This window comes from Neolamprologus brichardi, chromosome 1, assembly GCF_056152115.1.
Source record: "Neolamprologus brichardi isolate AB-2024 chromosome 1, ASM5615211v1, whole genome shotgun sequence".
Lineage (NCBI taxonomy): Eukaryota > Metazoa > Chordata > Actinopteri > Cichliformes > Cichlidae > Neolamprologus > Neolamprologus brichardi.
The window spans coordinates 24,911,235-24,933,036 of record NC_142104.1 but is presented as its reverse complement, the minus strand read 5'-3'; the positions used below and the strand labels follow the sequence as shown (position 1 = coordinate 24,933,036).

Genomic DNA, 21,802 nt, shown 5'->3' with positions numbered 1-21,802 from the left:
TCAGAAAATAAGAACTTTTTTAGCATGCAATCTTAAAAAAAAACACTACTTATAACTTATTTAATGATAAGTAAACATGTAATATAATTTTGATTTTAACAGTACAACAAAATGTACTGAACTTAAATCAAAAATGTTACCTACATATTGAACAATGTTTGCAGATTTATTAATTGATGTCAGATCTTTCAGAAGTATTGTGATTTTTTTTTTTTAAAGCACTTTGTAAAAGGCACATTTGAAAGCAAAGTAAGCTTTATGTGTTCTGGGGTAGGAGCTAAAGGCTCTGAATACTTACTTTAGGGCAGTTTTTATCTCATTCTTAATATCAGATAATCAGCATCTTCCCAACAGTCCAGAGGGCCACTAAAACTCTTCAACCATTCAGTCAACGACGATGATGTGGGTGTTTTGGTTTGTTTGGGATTGTGATGAAATGTCAAGTTAAATGTCAAGTTAATCAATGTAAAGTTATCTGTTGCTGTTGACAGTAACTTTGCTGTTTTACATTAAGATTATGACTTAATATTGGCATGAGCAAGCCACCTTCACCCTTCAAACCCAAACTCAGTACAGGGAAAAAACAACAAAACAAGCTGAGTGGGCTTAGACACTTTGTCCATTGTGTGTTTTTCCTAAGTTATAACCAACTACAATTACTTTTTATAAATAAGAAAAAACAAAATCTCAAGTTTGTCCAGTGGAAGATTAACGCAATAAGGGGCAAACGTGGAGCATTTACTATATAGGATTGCAATAGTGTTTATATGTAGTTATATATAGTTAAATTTAGCCATGCAAAAAAAAAATAAAGGATTAAAGCACAGGCTAACAGTGATGAAACCATACCACTGTGTCAGTACTGTATGCAGTTACAACCCTATTATTAGTAATATACACTTTATTTATTCAATTAAAAATTTCTCTGAGCATCATCAAGACCTCTGAAACAATCAAATATACTGAAATGTTTTGAATTCAAGTTGACCATATAATTTCCAACTATAGTCACTTGTATGCCGACATAATAAGATCAGTTGTCAGTGGGTTTCAATAAGTGATTGCCCCTCTTTAGTGTGCCACTGTAGTTCTCCCCATACTACGCAGTTCTTGTAGTGTCTGTGTATGTGTTTTTGTGTGTATACATTTATGTTGGTTTGATATTACTATTCTATCACTGACCTGCCCATCTAGCTGAGCTGTGTAAAAAAACCCAAGTGGAGGGGGGTTTGAGGGGGAGAACTTGGGTGTTTGATGAAAGCCTAGACTCCCTTGCTTTAAGTGACTGGCTATTGATCAGGGTGGCAATCGTGCTAGCACTCTATTAAATCATAAGCAGTCTGTCTCTCAGCTGTGGCGTTATTGAGCTATTGACACGATTGGAGGAGTTTAACAACAGGGACTACAGAGCCTGCAGTTACAATAGTTGATGCATACCAGATGTCCTTATAGACGGGTTCTCCCTAAAGAGACTGATTCAAATGAATGACATAAGTTTGGAAGTTTGGCTACATCAGCATGTTTAAATGTCAGTAACATTTAGTGACATCTGAAAGACTCAAGACCAAATATTGATTTTAAACAACCACCAGTGTTTACTTGTATGAACTGTACTGTACGTAGGTTATTCATGCTTAAAGGCCTCCAGCGAATAATATTTGATCCTGCAAATTCCAATAAAATTCTCTTAGGACAGAAAAATATAATACTTAGGAGCAGAAATATTCTGGAGTACAAGAAGTACTGTACAGCAAACAAACTAAAACTATTGCTATGTCCATGTGGTTGATCAACATAGATATTTGTGTTTGTTGTTCACTTAAACTTGCAAATTAATTAGCTTGAAATCACTAAGCGTGTATACTTAACAAAAAAAAAGTAAACCTCTTTGCTAAAGATTTGATGCTCCAGTTAGCAATCTGGTTACTGATAATATCTGCTCTTCGTAAGATGGATTCATTGCTACCAAAGCCTCAGTCACAACTTTACCAAACGTTTTAAAACAGATTATAGACAGCCCCAAAAAGCTATAAATGGAGAGCCAGGTTATTAGAAATACATCACTCTACATTAAACTGTTATTTTAGTCACAATAAAACATGTTTTCTAACTTTTATGCCTGCTCAATGTAAGAAAGTATCTGCAGTTATTCCATAACAAACTAACATGAGCAGGTTATTCTTGTGTAACCATAAACACTTTTTTTTTTTAAAGAAACCTCAGTTTTTGGTCATGTTTATTTAACGCTGCAACCCGCACAGAATCCCTTGTAAGCTTTGCTCAGTATCTGTTGTACAGCCAGTTAATGTTGAATTGTGTTATGTTTAGTTTACATTTCTATCACACTCACCTGCTGTGACGTGACTAGATAAAGTTCACATATTTTCATTTTGAGCCTACCACAGTGGCCAGATGTCTGCTGAACGTTAAATCTGTATATGTTAAAACAGTACTGAAAGAATTTACCTTTCAAAAATGTTTTTACACTCTGCAGTAAGGTAATGCTGTCTGTATCTGATGAAAAAGACAAATTATAGGAAAAAATGTAAAGAAAAATCAAATTCTACGTTGCTACAACTCAAAGTCAAAGAACAGACTTGCTTGTAATCATCAGCTTCTCTTGATTCCTTGATCATTGTTCCATCAATCTCATCAATCTAGTCTCTGAATTCAGTGATATGAAGTTCGTTTTTTTTTGTCTCAGAAGACTAAGCTAAGAAGCTTCATCTGACTTTAGTGGTGCCTGATAAAGATTTCATCAGGGTTTGACTGCTGCCTCCCCCTTTGACAGGCTTAGCGCTATTGTAATTAACCCCACTTAGCAGTCCATCATGTTTTCTCTTTTTTTTCTCCTCCCCTCACATTTTGTCTGTCTCTGCCCCGCAGCAAGCACTGAAAGAGAACTTCAGGCAGAGGGAGACGGAGGAGAAACAGAGGAGAGCGCGGGCAGCAAAGGAGAAGGCAGAGCGTGAAAAGCGGGAGAGACAGCAGAAGAAGAGGAGGTTGCTGGAAGTCAATGCAGGTAAAGACTGCATAATTTGCTTTGCCTGTCAACTCTTGCAACGATAAACCCCTTTCACAGAGCCGTGTGCTGAATCAGGGTCAAGCGGTGTAAGAGATCACTCAAAGACAACGAATCTCATTTATAACATACAGCCCAAATTTTAATGGATTAGAATTGACAGCTATTTTCTCACAATTCAGTTTTCAACACTATAAAAATAAAACCCCCACATCTGTAGAGAAAATCTGTCATCTCATTTTGATTGATGGATGTCGTTAAGTAATGTTTAAAATAATATCCATTATGTGATATTAAAGCGTGTCATAAGGCTTTTATTTTAAACTGTCACTCTGTCCATATCACTCATGTTGAAATTACAGTCTTAACTTTAATTATTTCAAACCAATTAAGCCATCAAATGTAGTTGACCCGTGCATTATTAAACCACTATTACATAGTAACACAAATTTGAGACATGAGCTTTATTGTGTTGCTTTATTTTCATTTGTGCCCTTGTAGACAGTGGTTTTTTGTTTTTGTTTTTTTTTTTTAAACAATATTACAAGGGTTACAGAAGGTCACTTTTTAACTAACCTATCTTGAGAGGTCAGAAACATTTGACAGGATTCAGAGTATCACTACAACACAGCACTTTCAACTCTTCTTGTTGAAACACAGTGTTTGTAACCTTAGCATATCCAGTCTTTCTGAGCAAGCCAAGTATTATGCCAGTGCCTTTTAAAGGAGATGCTACAAACTGCCAAAATTAAATGAAATCCTTCTTTATGTTTCAACATTTCAAGATAACTAGGGCATAAACTAGGACACACAAAAAGGTGGTATCTTTTTGGTTCTCAAAAAAAGAGAAAAGCAGCCAAATGCAGCAGAATAAGAATTACTCTACAAAGGAAAAAATAGTTTCTTCTGATTTCTGCCCAGAATTTAGCAGAATGCTTTTTGCTCACATGTAAAAATAAATATAGCCTTTTTTTTTTTTTTTTTTTTTAACACTTTTCAGACAAATGCTAAATTAGAGTAAAGAATCTGATTTGGAGAAATGATTTTAAAAAAAAGAAAAGACAGTCACTCCTATTGCGGTATCAGAGAAGCTTGTGCTCATGCTTTATTTGACATATTAATAAAAAATGAGTGCACAGTAGGTTCAACAATAATACCAGATGCACCATATATCAGTTTATATGTGTAAAACAAGGAAACTATTTTGAATTATTTGGGTGATGGGGCAAGTTTCACAAGCCTAATCTTGTTCAGTTTGTGACTTGAGTGAGTGCCCTGTGCAGTATCACTTAAGCGTCATGTGATTGCATTATCTGTCAATAAATGCATTATTTCAAAGTAGTGTATTTCCTCTTTTAAACAAAAGAAAATACTTTAAAACACATCCATCAGAGCAGAAACTCAGTGCACTAAAAGTGAATAAACTGACACATGAATGAGAAAACTTGTAATCTTTCAAATTAAATTCAACACACAGTTGAATTGCATGAACATGGTCTTAAAATCCAATGTGAATTTGAATAGTTACGTGTTTGAGCCTTGCTTTGATAACTTGAAGAAATCATTGTGAGACTTCAAAAAGATGGAAAAGGATAAAAAGAAGATTGGTGACCCTCAAAAAATCAACTGAAATATATTTGCTGCAGTAATCAGGAGGTATAGAAGAAGCCATAGTACTACCAATCAGAGCTCTAGCGTTTGCCCTCCTAAAATGACGATATTGACAGTGTGTCACAATCTTTCTGAGACAGACAAGTGCTTCAGACTTGAAACAGGGGTCATCATTGAAAATCAGATTTTCTGGGACAGCTTAGACCATGGCTGTCAAAAATAAGGCTTGGGGGCCAGAATGGGCTCAGCAAAGACTCCCGTATGACCCAGTGAAAGGCTTTGGAAAAAGTGCAATGAGGGCATGGATTGTGAACTTTCTAACTGTAGTTTTACAGCTTTTAAAGACCTCCACCATTGCCATTCATACTGCATCAAATAGTTATGCAATAGATAAGCAATTAAATGAAATGACAAAATGAGGTACCAGACCCTTTTGCTTTACACATGTATTGTGCAGAAAATGGAGATGTATTGTTGAAACTGCACTTTGTTTTCTTATATTATGATATTTGGATGACCTGTTTAATTAAATGTCCTTACAATGACAGAAAGGGGTTTTTCACTGGTCTGGCCCACGATTTAAACTTAGTTTGAAATCCCTGACTTAAACAGTGCAAAGAATAGACCATAATGATAACCCCACTTAAAAGAAGAAGAAAAAAGTCTTGTTCACATATTAGGCATTTGGCACATATGCAAGATAAAACTAAAATAAATTTGTGTAATTCAGATGACGTCCAACATATTTCCCATTAACCTTGCAAGGGCTACTAGAGTGCATGGTTCCTACAATGAAGCATAGAGGTGGGAATGTGATGATAGGGACATGTTGACATTTATAGATTGCACCATGAATGCGTGTTTATGTAAGACAAAATGTTTTCTGACAGCATGCCTCCCACTCTCCGGTAGCCTGGTAGAAGAATGATATTCCAGCATGATAATACAGCAGATTGCCAAAATCAGAGAAAAAGAAAAAAGGTAAAACTATGACCTGGCTGGTGCATTTCCTGACTTGAATCCAACAGAACACATTTGGAGTGTTTTTAAAGAGGAAGGTAGAGCAACAACCCCTCCAGCAAAGAACAGCTGGAAAAAATTATCTAAAGAACGACAGAACATCTCTGGAAAAATGTGTGCAGTGCTGTACAGTATCCTACATGCGGGAAAACATGCAGTCTGCAACCACAAATAAAGGAGGTGGACAAAGCTTGTGTTCAATTTGAAAATGAACCAGTTAGTGACACTATTTTAAGTCATTTGACTTTTAAGCGATACTGCATGGGGTGTACAAACTATCCTATAAATGCAGCATCAGTGTTTACTTTGAGTGGTTACATGCTGTGAAGACAGAAGTTACTGTTAAACATTCCTCATTTATTTTGAAATTTTGCATTGATAAATGGGACCTGAATCTTATAAATCATTGTCTCCTTTCCAACTTTCAGCAAAAACTGAGAAGACAGCACCTAGCTGTCTAAAATGTTATTCTCAAGAGATACTACTGCGTCTTACACAGATGGAGGCTGTTACTCTGGCTTGTATCATACATTATCTGATACAGGCTGTAGTTTTATAAATCACTATTAAATATTTAAATTTGTATTGCTGCTGCATTTGATGAACATATTTTCTCTCAAGGGAAATTTATCTTACAGTTAGAAAGCAAAATCATAACACACCTCCAAGTGGGAGTAACACTGAAACTATCCCTAGTGAAAGAAGCTCATATCTGTCAACATAAATGCATTTTCAGAAAGTCATAATTAATTAATACTTGTCCACCCGATAGTCTTTTCTTTAACCACTTATTGGCTTCAGTTTTTATTTTAATTCAATTTTATAACACTGCATTTGGTCTTTGACAAGGGCACAGGGCAGTTATCTATTCTTTTACCTGAACCTAAATAATAGGAGAACAAGATTAAAATGTATCTATATGTTTTCCCTAGTAAGTGTTAGTGTCTAAAGATCGGATGAAACTTTCTCTTTCCATGAGCACAGAGCTCCTCAGATAAGATTTGAGAACATTTACACAACATAACAGCAATAGAATGATTGATGAGTCATAATTGCAAATTCAGCAGATGTTTCACTTAAAAAAAAAAAACAGTATTTCTTACCTCATTCCCTCTTGTTGAGCTGTGCGTATCAGACCAAATTTGCATTATGAGCCATAATTGCAGGTAAGGCTGTTACAGTAGAGTCAACACAGCAGTGTAAACAGATATTTTGTTACTTATCTGAGAGCTACTTACCAACAGTATGTGGCTGTTGTTCATTTTATCAAATGTCAAAATGCTAACAAATGTCAGCAGGTGGCTGTTCTCAGACAACAAAAAGCAGGCCTAGACAGACTCTATTTGAAGCTGTGTTTCTCCACAAAAGGACAAAAACCAGGTGCTGGTTTTCACTCGATGCACTTTGCAGTTTTTCTGAAAGACTCAAAAAGTTGGTCGCTCACCCACCCCAGAGTTAATGAAGTCTGACATTACTGTAGAGAATGGGATCTTGGCAAGATAAATATGCATCAGTTGGCTAAATTATTGTTCATTATGAGCCACCATGGCTGCATGTGTGTTTATGGTTAGGCCAATCATTGTGCTAGTGGACGTAGTTTAGCCATGCGTAGTAAAGTCTCTCCATGTCAGCCCTGCTCACTCAGTTGTTATGTTTCTGATTAAACCCATGACAGACATTTGTGGCATCATTGGGCAAAAAATTCTATAATAACCTTTGAGCATATTGTAATTCAAATTGTTGAACAAATGAAAGTCTGGTCAATATTACTGCCAATGTAAATGCACTCATGACGAGAACATTTAGCTGTGAGAGCAGAACCACAATTGTCACAGTTAATAAATACCAAACTAATTTCATAAAGATAATCTCCAATACAAAAACTCCCATTTTAGCATTCACCGTCTTCTTCAGCGGGAGAAATTGAAGGACCATTAAAGTTTCGACTGAATTTGAATGCTGGAGAACTTCAGCTTAAATGAGCAACAGCGTGTGCAGCAGAGGGAAGATGTGCCGCGTGTATACATGCTGCAATTTTTCTTGGTCTGACTAGTTGTTTTTCTGGAGGCACAGTAGCTCCTTTCACTATTTGGAGGTGCCAGCAGAAGCTGATTGTTTTCACAGAATATCTGACTCTTGTACTCTTGCAAGGATATAGTGACAGCAAGTAAGACAAAAATCAAATCATTTTTTAAAAAAGTTACCTACTGCATTTAGAATTTAATAAGCATCCAGTTTATGCTTCTGGTACATTTGCAGTTTGCAGAGTTGTTTTAAATGCCGTTGTGCTATGTCAGATGTTGGCCTTCCTCGCAGATGTCTGCAGAATAATGTCCCAAAAAAATCTGTATTCTATGGCTTCCCTTTACCAGTTATAGTGTTGTCAGAATGCTATCTTTTCCTATTTTGCATAACGTGATGACTGTAGAAGGTGTAATTACACTGGCCCGCTAAGTCATTGGTTGCTTGAAGTGAATATGAGAACTATGCACTGGAGTTGAAATTCTACAAAAATCTTCCAAGCCGCATACAGATCCAGTATTATTTTTGTATTTTCAAAGCGACCCAACTGATTAATTTGAATGAACCAGTTCACTGTCAACTGCTCTCAAGGAAACTGCTGGGAAGTAATTTTTGTGGACCAATGTACAACGCCCATCTGCAAGGTTTCCCATCCCACACAAGCAAATATGGAATCCATTACTATATAATGCCTTATAGAGTACTACTGTTTATTGTCACTGTTTATCTTGTGGTTGCCACAGCAAAATGCAGAGCAACTGTCACCCCATAACTTCACAGCAATGTAATTTCTTGTCCTATTTAAACACATTTAATAACCCTTCAAACGTATGAATGTATTATCCAAACTTCCTTGAAGCAGGATGTCCCCATGAACACACCATCAGTGCCTTTGTAAATATGTCTACATACACAAGTTTTTCTAATCAAAGTGCTACTAGATTAATAGTTATTTAACTAGAGTTCTCCAAACATAACTCTTAAGAAGGAAATATTTGCCTTATGCCAGACAGTCTGATCCCTAACCGAATTGCTTTTTGTTGCCAATTTTCTTTTTTTTTCTCTTTTCCCCCCTTTTTACCTACAAGCACTCCTGGTGCCAGAAACACGTTCAACAGTTCAGACCCATTTTCAGTGCCCACACTAAAGCTGGCAGAGCCATTTAGCTTGGCAGTCCTTGCTCTGCAACAGCAGCTACAGTCAGCATTACTATGCCAAGCACTGTAGCTCTCCTGTAGACGTTAGGGTGCAAGATCAGAACCACTGTGCTCCATCCAGGCCAAACATACAGCTGTGGCTTTACTATCAGGCCACACCAAGGCCTGTCTTGGCTGAAGCATAATACAAACCACCTCATTTCTCTTTGATCTGGCCTGGGAACACATTTGCCACAGATTTCCTGAAATTTTACAGTTTTGAGCTCATCCAGTAAACACGCATGTTGAATAATTTCAACATTTGTCCTATAGATGGGTTGTCTTCTCTATACTAGACTGTTAATGCCAGCAAAAGAGGTAAAGGCAAAAAATAAAACCACTGCACATAAACCAGTGTTTGTGGGTTGTGGTACTGTTGCAAAGACCTGATATGTTAGTTGATTGATTATCAGTGGTCTGCAGGTGCAGGCTTTGAGGTGCTGTGTGCAGTTATTATCAAACACTTTATGTGGATAAGGTACTCCTACCTGTTTGTATTGTTCGTGTGATGTTTTAGCACAAGAGAGATAGATGGCAAAATTGTTGGATGACATTGAAATTATGAAAATTACTCCCCTTGTTACACAACATGTTTGTTTGAAAGCTGCACACCAAGGTTGAGGAGAAGTGTACCATACCGTACCATGAGGCATATTACTGTAGATGCTTTTGTGCAAAGGCCTCGAAAGGCTTGTGATGGTAGAGGTTGGAATGGATTAAGCAGAAACGTAATATTGTCTTGAGAAATCAGAAAGGGAAAACTTTGTGCATTTTTTAAGAAAACTACATCTTCAATAACAATATAACTTAAAAAAAAATGTGTCTAAAAAGAATAAATTAAATATTGTTTCAAAGAAGCCTCGCTGCTTAACATTTTTCATATTTTTACCTAAGATTTTGATGTACCTCAGATCATTATAGTCATATGGCATATTAACTGTAGATCACCAACATAGGGCTTTCAGCATCCTTTGCTGGCACTGAGCGCTTTCAATCCTTGTGTGAATTTGAAAAACTCTTGCTTGTTTAGTTTGTAAATTACTCCAACTGACAACTTGGCATCTCTTCTTCTTTCCTGCCTCTCTGGTTGATGAGTGTTTTTACTGCAAACTTTTCAATTTAAAAAAAAAAAAAAGTAGTTCAAAAATAAAAAAATCTGAAGAATAAACTTCAGCCAATTTTTGTCAGAAAGGCTTATATAAATATGCCTAGAGCTTGAAATTTATTTAGATACGCTCAGTTTAAGATAAAGCTAAAGGCAAACTCGGTGACATAGCTAAGTCGTGATGTTTCTGGCATTGCACAAACGTGCATATGCACACACACACACGCATGCATACACGCGGACTGTTTGGATGAAATGAATACGTGATAGAGATTTGGCATTGTTCTACCAACCCAGGACAGGATTTGGTCTCCCTCTCTCTGTCTTTCTCACTATCTCTGACTCTCTCACTATCTCTCTCTCTCTCTCTCTCTCTCTCTCTCTCTCTCTCTCTCTCTCTCTCTCTCTCTCTCTCTCTCTCTCTCTGTCTCTCAGCCTATTTATTAACTAAAGAGCTTTCTCTTTGTTTGTCAGGGAGGATTGTCCTCAATGGAGATTTTCTGTGTAATCATCTGATTATCCATCAATTCCCTAAAAAGCCCCAGAGAGGCTGTGCATCCACATTATGCTGAAGGGCAGAGCAATGAGACAGGGAAGGAAAGGGGAGGGATTTTTTGGAGAAAATGATCAAAACGAATTTAATCTTCTTTACCTGTTACAGGTATCTGCATTCAGTTTGTTTTTTAGCTTTGCCTAGTTCTGTATTCCTGGAACGTGAGCTTATCCCAATTTCCTTCTGATATTCCTCCAGCTTTTCTACCTGCACTATAATAGACAGCCTGGTTTCGTCATTGCTCTGTTCTGGCACTTTGAGAGTGCAGGAGCATCAGCTTGCATGCATTTGCATAGAGCCCTATGGAGATTGAAATTCACATTGAATAGGTGTTTTTTCTTCCTCCTCTGGCTGTGCCTAGCTTGTGTATGACAAATCTGTTGCATTAACTCCCAGGGTAGGCCGGGAGCAGGAATGTTTGTGGAGCGACAAATTACACATCAGAGCTTTATTTAACATTCCCTACATGGCTACAAGCAATGAACTATTAAGATGTCAAATGGAAGAACTGCTACAGATGCTACCCTGCATGCAAAGATACTAAAAGTATAGGAAGGGCATAAGAAAGGGAAAGAATAAAAATCTGTTTGAGAAGCAGGAAGCTAGTATGAGAGTCTGCTTTCTCATGAGATATTTATTCTGCCAGTCCTACAGTTCCTTATAGTTCGGCTTTTATAAATTTGAAATTGCCTTGTTATTAAGGATGTGGTGATAGATGATAATTGCTGGAATTTACAGTGATATACAACAGTATGACAATCTTATTTTTTTTCTCCATTGAGTATTTAGTTAGTATTAGTATTCATTATGTATTAAATTAATGGTACCATTGAAAGAATATTAATTTTCCCCGCTATAGTTTGCTGCCGCATCCCTTTCATATAATTGACACACTGACACACATCCTTCCCTCCTTGCACACTGTGAAATTAATGTGTGCATGACGGGAGCTCATTGGTCCATTGCTATATAAAAGAAAAGGTTATTGAAGTCGGGCATTTGTAGAGATGTAGGTTTTGTGCCTCTACCCTGTGTGTGTGTGTGTGTGTCTCAAAAATAGACTCTGCACCTGCACCAGACACACAGTATAACAGTTAGGTGTGAGAAAAATTACCTTACGAGTTGATGACACTTGTTACCAAGTACAGTGAGAGCTTCCCAGTAAGTCATGTCCACACATACTCAGCAGCACCAACGGTGGACTGAATAGGCAATGAGTTTTATTCTTTCAGTATGAAAACATTTAGTTTGTTTTTGAATTTTATATAATAAACTATCAATATGTGGTGTCATACAAAAGCAGAAATCATGAAATAAATTAAATCCAAACGAAATCATTCATATAATAATAAATGTGGGGACTGGAACTGGATTGTTAGCAGGAAATATTTTGGGTGTTGTCAGCTCTGGCATTCAGCCTCCATAGATTAGGATCTGTGTCAACTTTTTAGGTTCTTATGTTCCTCAAGTTCTACCCGGATATTTTTGCAGTGTGATGTGAAGCGAGATCTTCTGTTGTTGGTTTGTTGTTTGTTTTGTTTTTTGCATGTCTGCAAAAGTCTTTACGCTGGGCAAAATGACACAACATGAAAGTTCAGTCCTAAGGGCTTATTATATTGTAACAAGATGATTAATATTATTCAATCAAGGCATATTATCACAATTGTAAAATTTGTCTTTATCTCTTTCCTTTTCCTTACCATAGTTTTCAGAATTGTAACTGCCTTGATTCATCTAACAGTCACATTGGGTGCTATTCTGATGGGTTAATGTGTTTTTAGCAAAGGTGCCATAGTAACATAGGAGCTCATCCAGTAAACACGCATGTTGAATAATTTCAACATTTGTCCTATAGATGGGTTCTCTTCTCTATACTAGACTGCTAATGCCAGCAAAAGAGGTAAAGGCAAAAAATAAAACTACTGCATATAAACCAGTGTTTGTGGGTTGTGGTACTGTTGCAAAGACCTGATATGTTAGTTGATTGATTATCAGTGGTCTGCAGGTGCAGGCTTTGAGGTGCTGTGTGCAGTTATTATCAAACACTTTATGTGGATAAGGTACTCCTACCTGTTTGTATTGTTCGTGTGATGTTTTAGCACAAGAGAGATAGATGGCAAAATAGATGGCAAGAAGTCCTAAGGGCTTATTATATTGTAACAAGATGATTATTATTATTCAATCAAGGCATATTATCACAATTGTAAAATTTGTCTTTATCTCTTTCCTTTTCCTTACCATAGTTTTCAGAATTGTAACTGCCTTGATTCATCTGACAGTCACATTGGGTGCTATTCTGATGGGTTAATGTGTTTTTAGCAAAGGTGCCATAGTAACATAGGAGCTATATGAAAACTTTGCCTTGCAATAAGCCTCCTCTTCTCCACTCAGAGTATCAAAGTGAAGTCCAAGTGGGTATTCAATGTAGAGAAAGGTAGCTGACTAGCCTTGCTGCACCATTTGTCTTCTAAGTGTTCAAGGGAACACTGTGGTGGGCCTGCATTCATTATACTCAGGCATGCCATTTTCTCTCCTTAGCTTTTCTATCCCAGCCCAATTGACCCTATTTCGTTCCTTGCTCCGGCCCACCTCAGCTACACACTGCTACGACTGGGTCATCGTCCTGATGATAAGTACTACATCCTGTTGAGTGAAGTGGCGGGAGACATTAGTCTGGGTCTGAATAAAGGGTAGACACTGACACAAGGACAGATTACTTGTCCAGACAATGGAAAACGCCAGTTTGAACAGGCTCTGATTAAATAGATGGTGATTGAAGTTTCACTTCAGACAGGAGGATAGCTATTGCTTTTTCCCAGAGGTAGAGGTTCAGTTTAGACTTTATTCTGATTCAAAGACTCTATTCTTTTGTTTTCTGGGAGAGTAAACCATGTTCGGCTTTTATCTTCTTGTTCATTTGACCTTTTCAATTGTATTTCTACATTTGCACTTTACTTTCACACACGTAACATACATTAAAAAAACCTTTCACACATTTTTTTCTATCTTCCCAACAAAGCACAGTAGTAAGCTCGACACATTTTATTAGAGCTCATTTGCAACTTACTGATATCTTTCAGCACAGAAACACAGGACTTCAAGCTTATTATTAAGTTTCACTGATGAAATTGTGAGCTTGTAGCATTTACTATTATTAAGCTTTTAAACAGATATAAAGAAAGCCTAGACTAGTTCTCAGAAGTGTCTGCATTGATAGAGGTTTCTGTGTACTTTGCACACCTGTCCCGAAAGCCCTGATCCCCAGAATAGAAAGAGGGAGGCAAATTGTGCACATCAGAGCCGGGATGCGACTCAGTCATTGTCCTATCCCTTTCAGCAATCTTAGTTCTCCTGCCACTTCCTCCTCAACACCACCTTTAAGATCTGAATGACTCTTTCAAACCCATTTCACAGCTGGGAGCTTGACTAATATTCTGCTGCCATGTGTTTCCCCTCCATTACAAATCATGTGACATGTCTGTGATTGCTCTCTCTCCAAGTTTGTGAGCACGTGGGTGTAAGTATATAAATATATGTTATGATTTTCAGTGTTGGGATGTCTGAAAGAACCTCTTGTCTACATTGTATAAAGCAGTTTTCTGTCTCGGGCTTTTTGAGTTGCATCTGATTGATGTGTAAAATTGGACTGTTTTTGCTCCCATATATTCCTGAGGCGGGAGATCTGAGTGGGTTTCGTTTTTCCTCGCCTCCCAAGGCACACAAAGCGTTTCATGTTCTTGTGGGTTGGAGTCAAACGGAGTACTACACATGAAGGCGAACACTGCAGGTTGCGATAGATTGATCTGCTCCTTTTTGCTTGTTTTCTGTCTTGTGTGTATTTTTTCTCTCTCGTGCGTCTGTGTGTGTTGTAGCGAGCACAAAGCTTGCTGTCTGTGATGAATTGCTACAGCACTGGAGACAAATTTGGACGTCGAGGGGCGTTGGTTTTGCTCAGAAACTGTAGCTGCCTCTCCGCTCTGCGTAATGATGAAGAACTAGGCACATATCAGCCAGAGGAGTGCAACTGCTGTAAATGAAAAGCACAACAAACGCACACATTGGAGCAGACAGACAAGGAAGTGGGCAATTATACATCTACTCTGTGCGTGTGTTTGTAGTCACAGCTTGGTGAAGGGCTTTGGTACAACCATAGCCAACTACCACTGGGATCTTCTGTCCTCAATACAGAACCGTGAGCCTATTGGCACTTTTTTAGGTTAGTTTTAAGTATAATAAGAAAATTTCAGTTTGTAGGCCTCAGGTAATCTCTCGTGAAAGTGTTTCAGATGGAAAAAGAAGCACAAAACCTTGTAGGCATGTTAGACGTGGTTAAACATTGAATACAGTCTCAGCAATCATAAACAGTTCTTAAATTTTTTTTCACATTTAAATAAAGCAGTTTGTGTGAAAAATAACTTTCTCTCTGTAAAAGAGAAAGAAGGAAGGAGCTACAGGTTTATCAGGTCTAGTCAGTTTTAAATTTTAATTATGTATTCTGTTACAGTCTATAAAGCTGGCTAGTCTCAGAGCAGCAGAGCGGATCAATCACTGTGTGGTCGGCAGAAACACTTGCTTGCTATATGATTTTTCTTGTGCCATTTTTTTAAAAAGAAGTATTATTTTGTATATCCTTTGAGACACCCTCAACTTACTAAAGGTCAGTATATTGGAGCTTGCAGATCAGTTCTTGTTCTTCACTAAAGTTAGTTGACTCTCAAATGGTATCTCAAAATTCCTTTTTCCTAGGCTACAGTTTTAAGCATAACCAAGATGTTTCTTGCAGATATTCTTTCTACTTAATACTGCAATCCAAAATAACCGTGGGGAGAGTTAATCAATGTGATTAATGCAGAAGGTGGTTCGTAAGACATACTGTTGATTGACTGGAATATAATAATGAATACAAAAATAGAAAAAAGATTTGTAACTCTATATGGAATTCGAAATTGGTGTCTGACATTTCAATAGCAACTGTTAGACCTGAGCGGCAACCTGCAGCTCTTGAGTCCTTATAGTGCGGCTCCGCGTGGTTTGGGAAAATAAATTAGAAGTATTTAGCTGAAGTGTATTTTATTTATGTTAGTTCTTTTTTAACTTGTAGTTCTAAATTGGAAGATTATTGTGATATTGACATATAAAAATAAAATTATATTCTATTCTTTTTTCATCGTCACACTCGCGTCACACTCGCGGAAGCCGGTGTACCCGCTGAAACGCCGTGCATTTATCGAGACTTTCAACCCCCGGTAGGCCAATTATGGATCTTCGGATCTACATTATGTCAGCAGCTATTCTACACCGTGAACTATGTTAAAAACAAACACCACTCACGCCTCACAGATGACAGCTTACAGTCCTGCGTAAAGATGAAGTGACTTCGTACAGACGCTGTGCGCAGAGGTTCAGGTCCAATTGTAAACATACCACGGCAGAGCCGACGATGTTTCCATGAACATGCTTTTCAGCACCTCTTTATAGGCCGCTTTTCACACACAGTTGCTGTACGCATACAGCCTGCTGTAGCTTTTCAGCTCACTGCCCGACACACACCAACACAACAGCACAGATAGCACAGATGTTAAGGCGGCGAGGCGTGATTGCGGGTGCCGCTCAGGTGCGTCCGCCTCCCCTGCAGCGGTGCTGCAGACCACGCCCTGCCACACACATTAACCAGGTAAAATACATATTTAGGCAGAATTTTGCAAATATCTATTTTTCTTTCTTTCTTTTTTTTTTTAGCAGCATAGTGCTTTTTTCCAATTATTTTTTTAAAAGCCAGGTCAAGGCTCCAAAAGCACAAAGGCGATATAAGGGTGGCGGCTCACAACAGCTTTTGTTTGCTACATGGATCATTTTAGTTCAGCTGGGTGTCTTTCCTTCAAAATGTTCAAAATGTGTTAATTACATAAATAAAATGTAATTTTCTCTGTAGCACTTCATGGATTTCATAAGCAACACACCTTAGTTGTTCACACAAAGCATACAAGTAAAAAACAATATATACAGTGTTATCTTCAGTTTAGATGTCAAAAAGTATTTGCGGCTCCCAGTGTTTTCTTTTGCGTCGAAACCGGGTCCAAATGGCTCTTTGGGTGTTAAAGGTTGCCCCTGTGTTAGACCCACCCAAAAAAGAGTTATAGTTGATAGGTCGTATTTGATTGGTCTAGCTAATAAACTTAAAGTTAAATGCGCCTGAGTGCATCAATTATTACAATAATTAGGTTACATGCTAGTGTTCTGGACTATAATGCTGTCACCACCATATGCACAAATGGGATTACTGTACCCATATGTGCTGTGATATGAATATTATATCATATATAATATGAATATTAAATATTTCATATCATCATAGAATGCCAGGACCTTTAGACCAATAAAGGTCCAAGTAGAGTTGCAGAGTCCCAGTTGCAGTCATAGAATTTGATTTTATTTTCTTTCTCCTCTGGTGTGTGTTATTGTTCCACGGGGAATCAGGCGAAATGAAGGAGTGAGAAAAATACACAGAACCTTAATCAAAGCAAAGTCCTCCTACCTTTCACTAAATCAGTGGTGGGACTCAGTAGTCACACCTTGGTTGATGGTACATCTTGGCCAAGCTATGAAGTAGCTTATGAAAAAAAGCTGTACCATTTAGGGTACTTTTCATATTTTCAAGGAAGCTTGACAAAACAATTAAAATTTTATAGGCAACACACACCACAGCATTTAAAAGAAAACACCCCCACACACATTAGCATGGCAAACACAGTGTGTTTTGTCCCTTTACATGCCCATATAGTATACCTGACTGTTGGCTGTTTTTCTTTCTATTTTCAATGCATATTACTGGTCAGGTCTATCATTTCCCTCAGGTGTCAGGGCCAGGTTTTCAGTTCCACCAAACAAAAACACCATGATTTAAATGTCAAAGTATTTCCCTTTCAACACATTATCAGCATTCTAGTAGTTTCTCTGCTTCTACAAAGCAAGGATTAGATCTTTTAAGTCAAAAAAATAATTAAACACTCTGAAACACGATGTTCACAACTTTGATTTATTTCAGTTTCATAACATTTCGTTCATTCCCTTATACTCTTGAACCACTTCTTTTTCTTTTATTTTGCTAGTGATTTACTGAATCTCCAGACATGCGTAGAGCAGTATGTAATTCAAAACAGAATGCGTACTCTCTTAGGCAGCTTTCTTGTCATTTCTTTAAGTAGCTTTCAGGTATAGTTCTCCGGGCTTCTTGAAGAACATTCAGAACTCTTCTTTGCCTTTTGTTCTGTTCTCTGATGATCCCACGCTGCTTACATTGGCAGTGTGCTTGGGTTCATTGTCGTGTTAACAAATTGAGCTGTTGCCAATCAGGTGCTGGTATTGCATCGTGGATCATAGCTGATGGTACTTTTCTCCATTTGTGATTAATATATTTTGACAAGGTTCCTAACACTATTGCTTGAACTCCATGCCCAAACCATGACAGAGCCTCCATAACATGGCTACAGACACTCAGTGTTTTTCCTGTCTCCTGACTTCCTGAGTACATATTGATGACGATTTGATACAAATATTTTACTTTGTGCAGACCAGTTCTTGTGTAATTTGGCATTCCTCAACGTTTTCATCCCGTTTTCCTTAAAAATGGCGTATTATCAGCCAACAGTTCACTGAAACTGTTGATGAACAGTAGATGCATAAACTAAAGGTCCCAATATTCTCAGGTCCTATGGCAGGTCTTTGCTGGATTTCCTATTTCTTCTCATTTTCAGATGTTACTCATAGATTTAGATTGTAGATTTTTAGGCTGGCCAGTTCTTTTGTCCTCCACTTGTTTAATTTCCTAAAAAAAAAGTTAAGGACTCACAGCACACCATTTTTGGGAATCACATTGTGCTGCAAAAATACTATTTTATGTCTTGTGAATTGTGTTGTCTTTGGCATTTTTGTAGATGGGAACAAATGATGTGTTTTAGTGACAGGCTGCTAGTAACAAAGTGCCTAAAGATACAGTTTAATGCATGTAGACACAACACTGGTTCATCCTTTGTGTTGGGTACCTTTTTTGTGCTTGAATGATTCATAGATCAGTGTTAAGTAGTTCAATACACACACACACACACACACAAAACCTCTAAAGATGGTCAGCTACAAGGACTGGATTGATAGTGAGTGAGCCAATTCCAAAAGAAATGTTGAAATATCTTCTGAAAGGTTGAAGGCTTTTGTTTAAGACCACTTTAAAAATTACATGAAATTCTGGCTCCTTCAAATCAAAATATAAAGCGATAACAGGTGGTTTAACACATTTGCACAATACTGTGTGTCCCGTACTTCACTGCTGTAAAATATTTTTTAATTTATTTTTTGATAGATTTATTGTCAATACTACTTCCCTTACTAAATCATTAGGATTTGCATTCATGTGGGTGGCTGTTTATAAGAACTTGCTGACTTACAGTATGCAGGACTTGGACCTAGATTCTTCATATATTGGACATATAACTTTTATAGTAGGCATAATGTAACGTGTATGTACTCTAAATTGACACAGTCAGTATGGGCAAACTAAACAAAATTACACGTTATAGAATTTAGTTTCTTCCCCTCTTGCATTTCTTCTAAAATCCCACTTTTTTTCGGCTTTTTCAGAGAATGATGAGACAGGTGTGATGGATAGTTTGCTGGAAGCCCTACAGTCAGGAGCTGCATTCAGAGACCGCAGGAAGAGAGCGCCAAGACCCAGAGGTGAGTCTAATATCCCACATTCATACAGAACGACCCACACACACAGAAACCAAGTACACACACTGTCTGGCAAAACACTGATGGAATTCCAATCAGATGTTTAAATAATGACTTCTAGCTCTAACCTGTCACCTTCATGCATTTATATTTTTTCTTATTTTTTTTTTAAAAGTTGAGCAAATTGAATGCATCCTCAGGTTCTTATGTTTTGGCTTCATTTTCTCTCATTCTCAGTAAATTGCAAAATACACTGGTTTGTTGTTTGTACACATTCTTGCCAGCAGCACAGCGCCAGAGAGTCTTCAGCTGACACAATTCCTACAACTGTTTGATGTGTGGATCTTGTGTTTTTTCCTTCCCCCTCTGGGTTTCTTAATTCCAAACGCAAGATGTGAAAAATTAAATGTAAATCCAAGATGTGATTTGAACGCGTTTGGAAATGATTGGTGACTAAACATTGACACTGGCACCTTAAACTTATTAGCTGTGCCTCGAAAAACATTATTTCTTGCTAATGAACTTCACTTCACAGCTGTTCATCACTGGGCCAATGCCGACACATCATCTTTCTAATCCCACTTAGTACTGTACATGTTGGCATTATTTGTCCACTGCCCTCCTTACAGATAACCACCACCAGACGATCAGCCCCAGCTCCTTCCGCCAGGTCCTCAGGCCTGTTAACTATGGTAAAAACACAAGATAAAAAAAACCTGTTAAAGCCTAAAGCACGTTCAGCGCTATCTTTCATCTGCTCTTGGAAATCAACCTTAAACTGCTCTTGCATGTGTTATATTGCAAATTCATATATGTCCTGCCTTTTTGTGTGTTAAGTCACCTTGTTATTTGTTCCTTTAGCTTTTAGTGACCTTGCGTGTTCTTTCTGCAATTATGAAAGACTATTGGTAAAGCAATTTGAGTCAGTGCTATGTGTGGATGTTAAGAAAGTTAGGTTTGAAATTCTGTGAAAGTAGTGTGTGGGTTGTTCCGGTGGCTCAGTTTGATAAGGCTCCTAAATTGTGTCGTAAGTGAGGCATTTTGAATGCAGTGTTTTTGTAGTAGCCGGGTTCTTTCACATTCTTTAAATCCAGGAGAGAATAACATTTTTGTTTGGAATTTATCAAGTCTGACCTATGGACTGTGCTGAGGCATACAGATAAAGTGCTATGATACACATTGGATATAAGCCACTTGTAGCCTAGATTGCTTCAGGTATTTAATATTCGTCATCGTCATTTAGTACGTTCATATTATAGTTTTAATGTTAAGACATCTATCTGTATGATGTCCTTAGAATGGCGATTGGATTGGCTACTAATTATGCTAAATTCAGTTATCCTATATTACTCATACTTGTGAACAGATATTGTGCATTTAGCTGTAAACAACAGCTTTCTTTTGTCAAAGGTTCTACAATCATCACCGAAGCACTTAAAAAATTATTCTGTAACCCTATTACCTCTTATTATTTGTAATTGGAATCCCAGTCGGCCAAGTGCAGGCACACATGAATAAAATTATTCACGCTCAATCCACCCACATCATTGATGGCAATGATAAAGGGCCTGGCTCTGTTGTTCTGCTACAGCTTATCTGAAATTAGATTGGAAAGGGATGAGGGGGAGGGATATATATAGGGTGGGAGGAAAGAGACAGATGTGGCTGTAACATAAGAAATGGAGAGAAATGGCGTGATATAGAGCCACTTGGTAAGGGCGAAAGTTAGGAATAATGTGAGAGAAAAAAATGGACTCAGTGCAGTGTGTGTGTGTGTGTGTGTGTGTGTGTGTGTGTGTGTGTGAGAGAGAGAGAGAGAGAGAGAGAGAGAGAGCGAGTGAGTGAGCCAGTAACTCTAAGAGGGAACAAGCCAAAGCTTTGTACTATTAGCAGGGGATTAGAGTAAATAATAACAGTGTGAACTGTAAAGGAGCTGCTGCTCAGTGTCCATGTGGTGCAAAAGACCCCATGGGGTGTGGTGCAGGTAAGAAGTTGCTGGAAGGTTGCTGACCCAGCTGCCCCCTACTGGCAGCTTCAGACATGGCGTGTTGATTAATAATGCTCAAGGCTTTAGCCTGTCACTGCAGGCATCATACTCACTGCCAGCCTCCCAGAGCAAACACAGCTAATTACTTTTCTCTGCCCAGCCCCAGCACCAGCTCAGCCCTCTCAGTGCCCATTCATCTTAATTTCCCCCTCTCTGCCATCTGCCTCCTAAATAACACTCCTCCTCATTTCCCTACCATCCCATATCCCCGCTGTCTTCTTCTATACACTCATGGCCATGCAATGGCCCTCCCCATACATAATTGCCTGTTATTGGTATGGAGTGTCTCCACTGCTCCTACCTCACCCCTTCTTTCCCATTTCCCTTCTCTCCTTTACTCCTACAGAGATCCAGGCCTTAATTGCCCAGAGTTTAGTCGTTGGAGTGAGTGAAACCCACAGGATGCTCTCTGTTTATTTGGGAGGTGATGAAGTTTAGTCGGCGGCACAAGCACTTAAACAGCTGCTTTCACTTTCACACCACGCTACCACCTCCTTTT

General features: G+C 38.1%; 1 protein-coding gene across 5 annotated transcripts in view; it reads left to right on the top strand.

The window, feature by feature from the left end:
- The window catches only part of diaph3 (diaphanous-related formin 3), a 161,551-nt gene that overhangs the window by 87,314 nt on the left and 52,435 nt on the right, over positions 1-21,802 (top strand). For 4 of the 5 annotated variants that reach the window (XM_087839718.1, XM_087839711.1, XM_087839696.1 and 1 more), the window contains 3 exons: positions 2,887-3,022; positions 19,164-19,259; positions 19,886-19,948. In XM_087839718.1, the coding sequence (XP_087695844.1) occupies positions 2,887-3,022; positions 19,164-19,259; positions 19,886-19,948 (295 nt within the window). The remainder of the gene's footprint in view (positions 1-2,886; positions 3,023-19,163; positions 19,260-19,885; positions 19,949-21,802) is intronic. The other variant, XM_087839700.1, reaches the window with a different exon arrangement.